The following is a 6,185-nucleotide window of genomic DNA, read 5'->3' on the forward strand; positions in this document are numbered from 1 at the left end:
TGACGAGAGCATGGAGCCGGCTTCCGGGCAAATCAGGAAGCCAGGCGTAGTGTAATGACGAGCATGAAGCCGGCTTCCTGACCAATCAGGTAGCCGGGCAGCGCGTCATTACACGCTGCCCAGCTTTCCAATTGGCCTGGAAGCCATGCTCCCTCGTCGCCTCATTACACGCCACCTGGCTTCTTGAATAGGACTTCCCGTACTCGGTATTAGCAAGTACCGAAAAAATATATACATCGGTACTCCTAACCGAAATACCAGTATCGGTGCATCCCTAGTCTCCAGCTTCCGTCATTGACCCAAAACACGAGACAAAACGCTTACCTTTACTTTGCCGTCACAGTGTGCTGAGGCCACAGTCACGGTCACCTTTACAAGCTGCGTAGCCGATAAGTGGATTTTAAAATGTCTGAAGAAATGTGCATAAAGACATTGAAATAAATGTTCCACCTCCTCCACAGTCACTTCATCCTTAGATTTTTGTATGTCATGCCACAGAGTTTTAAAATCCTCCGGATGGATGGCAAATGAGATGTCCATGTGTGGCTCGACTGGCACAGAGAACACTAGTTCTGTGGTGGGCACATGTCCATGTACTTCATATCCTGCACACATAGCAGCCAACCACCTAAGATCATGTGACCTGATCACCAGTTTAGCAAAACAGCAGTCAAAGACCTGTTGGAACCAGGTGCCCACTATAGCTGTGAACGACTCTGACCCATTAATGAGAAACAACGGAAGACATGTGAAAGTCTCTGGTAACACTTCTAATATGTCATCCTCTGTGAATGTTCCGCAGAACCAACCAGTCCACACTATCCGCTCTTCTGTGCCCGGCTTGGAGAGCTGCGATTTTCCAGTAATCTGGCAGATGGAAAAAGAAAATTAGAAGAAAACTTAAGTAGTTTTGTAATGAAGAACACAGGAGTATCGTTTGTTTTTTTGTCCCCAGTCCGGATGCAGGATTGTCTGATATTTTTGTACTGGTTTAAAATGGTTAACGTAATGTACAGGGTTAAAGCAAACTTGTGCTTTGCTCCATATACAGCAAAGCAACATTTTCTTCAATGCCCCCTGCCCAATGGCACATACCTTTCCTTTGCTCTCCTGCTTCTCCAATCAGCTAATAGCAGGAAGGAAATGAAGTCCTATGTAAGCTCTGAGTCACTCTGATCAGAGCTTACACAGGGCTGAGGAGTCCCTCCTGCAACCAGTGACAGCGCTAAGCCAATCACCAGCTTGTCACATAAGAGGAAGGAGAGTGTCACATGCTCCTCCGTGGAAGTACCAAGCATTTTCCTCACTCCTGGCAGCAGAACAGATCAGCTGGGAAGGAAATGTACAGTGTTAAAGTGAAGGTGTTTATCTCTGCATGCATCCCATTCCTGAAAGCGCCTAACATTACTCTTAAGAGAAATATGGGGTAACCTTTTTATCCCATAGTTCTCTTTAGGGAAGAACATATACTAACATCCTCCCACGACCCAAAGCTCAGTATATAGCTCGCTATATACTGAGCGCGCCGCAGCGGATCCCGACAATACTGTACTGTCGAGATCCACCGAACCGGCTGATTGACAGAGGACTCTGCCTATCGAGAGGCAGAGCCAGCCCCCTCTCCCATCCGTTCCTCCAGTCAGCGTCGGAGAAGGCGGGGGGAATCCCTGCGGGGAGCTGTGACTGACAATGACTGCTCTCTGCAGAGACATGATCGAGAAGTGAGCGAGCGACAGTATGTGTTAGCTCACTTCCTGATCAGTAGAGCCGACTTGTGACAGTTTCAATGTCACACGTCGGCTCTAACTATGAGGATAAGTGCAAATCACTCACCTCATAGTTCTCCTTTAATTGCCAGAGGCTAAAGGGAGCAGCAGATGAAGTAAAGGGAAGGTGACGATATGCAGCTGGGAAAAGGGGGCAGTGAAAGTGAACTGGTGCTCACCGCATTCAAATAATGACATTCTGAACAAGCAGTAAAAGCAATTTAAAGCCCTCATTCACTTCTGTAGCTACAGGCATTAAGTAGAAATTTGAAAGTGCACAACAGAAGCAGCGAAATCTCATCTTTTTTCCTAATATATATGTACACACATAGCAGATGTTCCATAAATTAGAAACCGATCAGAAACTCGACTCGAGTCTGTTGTAATGCGAAGTAATCCATTCTCAAAGATCACAAGCAGCTCGGCAGGCCGGAGAAGGCTTGTTTTAAAGCACTTTATTGCTTGTTAAGAATTTGTAAATCATTAAAAAGGTCCATAGTCTGGGCAGAGGAGCACTTTAAATGAACTTGTTGCTTTGCCCCGTATGTTCAATTTTAAGCAAGCAATATAGGAGGAGAAAACAAAACTGTTGCAGGTATGAGGTGTCTGCAGATATCGGCAGCAGCCTCCATAGTCAATGCCAAATGCTGGCCTGTTCTGGCAAAGGTCCAAGCGTCTGAATGATGTAGGAGTTTGTTAAACCACTGCAAGTACCTACTGATCTGCCAGAAATCCAACTTGATGTCTGAGCTTCTGCTGGGCCGATATCCAAACCAGTGCTATCAATCCTGCTTGAGTTTTCTGGTCCTGGACTAAACACCTCCCCCTTGTCATTTCCAGAACATAGGGGGTTGTATTCTGATTTTTTAGAAGATCAGCAGGTATTTTTCTGTACTTGCAGCATGTTTCAAGGGATAAAAAGTAGTGAAATGTGCATGTATTGCAGATGTATATTTTTTTTTTAAAGTCAAGTGCAGACACACTCACCTGAACTAGAACTGCAGTTGGGTCTCTTTCTTTCCCCTTGAGTCCAGGGAGACAGGAAAAGCTGGCTTTCAGATTAAGGTCTGACCCTGGATCAATAGCAACCCCCTTCTGCTTCTCAGCCGCTATGGTGGCGGATAGGTGCTTGGAGTATTCCTTCAGCTTGTCATATGAAAAATTATACATTGGGGTCACACTGTAAAGAGTCCATTGCTTTTGAAGCAGCAAAGCAGCCTTTTGTGGATCAAGGGTATCCTGAAAACAGTCAATACAGAGAAGTCTTGTAAGGAGAACACGTAAATTACCAGATTTAAAAAGTTATACCACGTGAATGGAAACATGTAACAAATTTAAAGTATGTGGCTTCAAACGTGGAAATACACTTTAAATCTGAACTACAGTGAGAACAAGGTTGGCTTACACGGTAAGGAAGGATTATAACCGTCTGTGTTTTTTTTTTTGTGCCATCTGTGCCCCATAGGGGAGGTTTCCCTTGAATTCCAATCCGATAGTCACAACAGGAAGTGAGAGGAAATCTCTGGTGGTCAACATGGTCCACAGAAGCAGCCTCCCAATTGAAAGATTTGCCATCTATCCCTGTTCCAATTGAACTAAAAATTTGGGATTTTGTTTTTACTTTCACTCTTTGTGATAATGGACACCGGGACAAATAGAGAGGGTGAATCTCCCCCAACGGGAATATAGACAACAATGAAAACCTGACAGGTCTTCTAATCCCTCTTTACTCCATCCAAAACTTTAAAAAAAACAATAATCTTGGTTTCAGTTGCACTTTAAGCCATCCTGACCTTCATAGGCAGAGTGCCTTCTTGGCCATGGCTACTAACAATTCCAAGCACAGAAACTGACCATGCTGGAAGATCTCTTCCACCCCAAATTGTACAGGATGTTACTGCACCAGGCAGACAGGAAACCTTCACATTTGAACAAACTGTTCTTATAAAACTTTAGTTTCCAGCCATTGCTCTTCTTCACTTTTACCTTGGCTACAATAAAAAAAAAAATAGACATCTAGTTTAGAACTGATAATGAGATCTCCCAGCACAGCAGAGGCAGGGTTAGTGATGGTAAAAACAACTTTCCAGCCCCCTGCTTAACATTACATAAAAGGGGAACGCGCAGTAACATTTTTCAGCAAGTAGAAAAGTAAGCAGGATAACATATATATATATATATATGTTATCCTGCTGCAGTGAACATGTAACAAACGTAAAATAGATGTTATCCCAAATTGGCTGCAGGTGGGGGTGATGTATAAAGGCTTCACACAGTGTATATCTGGGTGAATGTCATTCACATGACATTACAGCTGCTGGATAAAGCTAGAGCAGCAAAGGAATTTCCTATGCTCCCTTGCACCATCCAGAAGCTTGAATGTTGTGCGAATGGCATTCACCCAGATATACACTGTGTGAAGCCTTTATACATCAGCCGTCAATTATTACATTGAAAATGTTACGTAGATCAGAATAGATTGTCTGCTTTCTTGTTTTTCTGAGTTTATAGTTCCATGACCAAGTGCCCGACCTTTCAAAAGGGGGCGACACCAAAATGACTGTCAGTCATTTTGGCGTCACCCCCACTGATGATGTAACCCCCTTACCTTGTGACACCACTGGTTTCTTTTTTTCTCGCAGTCGAGGGATGTCTATGTGTCCCCAAAATAACAGAAGCCAGAGAAATACAAACATCTTCCTAGCACTAGAAAAGTGATTCTGTGATGTGTAATATAGAATAGGAGAACCTACCTGTATAGGGGTGTTTTGTGGTACCCTCCTCTTAGACGGGAGGCGATATGATGAACGTCGCCGAACAGAATGAAGGCTTCCGAGAGGGTACCTGGAGCTCAGGTAGGGGGCACTGCTGCTTCGCAATAGTGACTTGGTTTTGGGGGTTGACACCCCATCAGTAGGCGTTTGCATAGCCTGAAGGAAGAAAAAGAAGAATAAAAATGAAGACATATGGCAGACACAAGCTAGTAGCATTTCCTAATGATGCGTTACTAAAGAGCCGATACCTGCATGGAGACGTGCCGCAGAAATAAAGTTGCGTCACTTCTTTCTCTAACCAACAGCTTTGTGTACACTGTATTATGATAACCACTACATTTCCATGCACCGTATTGGGTTTATAAGTAAACAAAATCCCCTTGAAATATACCTATAAAAACAGAGTCTGTTCCTGAAAATGCGGTTCATCCATCAACTATGGAATCTGTGTATACAAATGAAGACAGGTTCCGCGGTGGCATGTTTTACCAGTGTAACGTTTACTTCCAATATTATGATAAAAGAGGAGATCTCACGTGCACATAGTGACAAATACAAGAAGAATCTGCATACCAAGTCACAGCATCCCTGCTGGTGTTGTCTTATTCTAATCAATGCAGGTATCAACAGGGACATCCAGCCATACCCTAAAGTGCATGTACCCATCTATAGTACACGGATCCGGACGTCACACCACCTACAGCGCACACACACGGTTGCGCCCCTGCATATGGCGCACGTATACGGCTGCGCCCCTGCATGCGGCGCACGTATACGGCTGCACCCCTGCATACGGCGCACGTATACGGCTGCGCCCCTGCATACGGCGCACGTATACGGCTGTATCACTTCACACAGTGCATGTGTGTATCCAGCTCTAATGCTCTTTAGTACATGTGTGTATCCAGCCACACCATGCAGTACATATTTCCAGCCATTACACTATATAGTACATATAACTAGGTGTACCATGATAACAATGATCTGTAGAAGCCTCTTACAGCGATCCAGCGCCTTGCAGCTTGCTCCCAGCTCCGCACACATGTACCATCCGCTCCACAGGAACAATCTTCTTACAATAAGTCACATTCACATAAAAAAAATTGAAAGCGGAGTCTCTCGCCGGCTCAGTGTCGCACATACACTGAGGGATCCACCTCCATTTTGGCGGTTACAATTTCAAATTCCCCCTCGCTTCCCGGATGTTAGGTTGGCTCCCCAGAGCGAGGCGTGGAACGCAGGACACTTCCGTAATACGCGGCAGTGGTTAATACGCTAGGTGCCCTTAGTAAAGATGGCCGCCCTGTATTATCGGCAGCTCGAATGTGAAGTATGATATTCGCTGTGTGTTCTGTGTACTGGCTGGTACTGTAGGGAGAGATATGTGTTAGGCGTGCTGTCGTTGAGTGTAATGTTTGAAATGAAAAACTGAGCATATTATGTGTATGGTGTGTGGGTGACGGTGTCACGTGGTGTGTGGGTGATAGCTCCTGGATTGCATCACGTGATTCAGAAAGGAAGTCGCCACGCTGCTTGATGTGTAGACACTGACAGGTAAATGTTACATACTCATACGATGACCTCCTTGTAATATTTGGTGATTTGTGTTATTTTTAATACTTTTAGGCTCTTTTGTACTCACTCA

General features: G+C 44.6%; 1 protein-coding gene across 1 annotated transcript; it reads right to left on the minus strand.

Moving 5' to 3' along the window:
• Positions 1 to 291: 291 nt before the first annotated feature.
• On the minus strand, positions 292 to 5,636 carry CENPL (centromere protein L). The gene is made up of 4 exons (XM_018555537.1): positions 5,542 to 5,636; positions 4,520 to 4,696; positions 2,754 to 3,005; positions 292 to 867 (listed from the first exon to the last, which is right to left on the minus strand). The coding sequence occupies exons 2-4, from the start codon at positions 4,691 to 4,693 to the stop codon at positions 292 to 294; spliced, it is 1,002 nt and encodes a 333-aa protein (XP_018411039.1). The 5' UTR covers positions 4,694 to 4,696; positions 5,542 to 5,636.
• Between the last annotated feature and the right edge of the window lie 549 nt (positions 5,637 to 6,185).

Source organism: Nanorana parkeri, unplaced genomic scaffold, assembly GCF_000935625.1.
Source record: "Nanorana parkeri isolate BGI_ZX_2015 unplaced genomic scaffold, ASM93562v1 scaffold201, whole genome shotgun sequence".
In the NCBI taxonomy this organism is placed as follows: Eukaryota; Metazoa; Chordata; class Amphibia; order Anura; family Dicroglossidae; genus Nanorana; species Nanorana parkeri.

What these genes read in the sequence shown, in the direction of transcription:
- CENPL (XM_018555537.1), bottom strand. Translation starts at nt 4,693, where the DNA reads ATGCAAACGCCTACTGATGGGGTGTCAACCCCCAAAACCAAGTCACTA. An exon ending in CACAAAACACCCCTATACAG is followed by an intron (nt 3,006 to 4,519) that starts GTAGGTTCTCCT and finishes GACTGTTTTCAG; the next exon opens with GATACCCTTGATCCACAAAA. An exon ending in CAACTGCAGTTCTAGTTCAG is followed by an intron (nt 868 to 2,753) that starts GTGAGTGTGTCT and finishes TCCATCTGCCAG; the next exon opens with ATTACTGGAAAATCGCAGCT.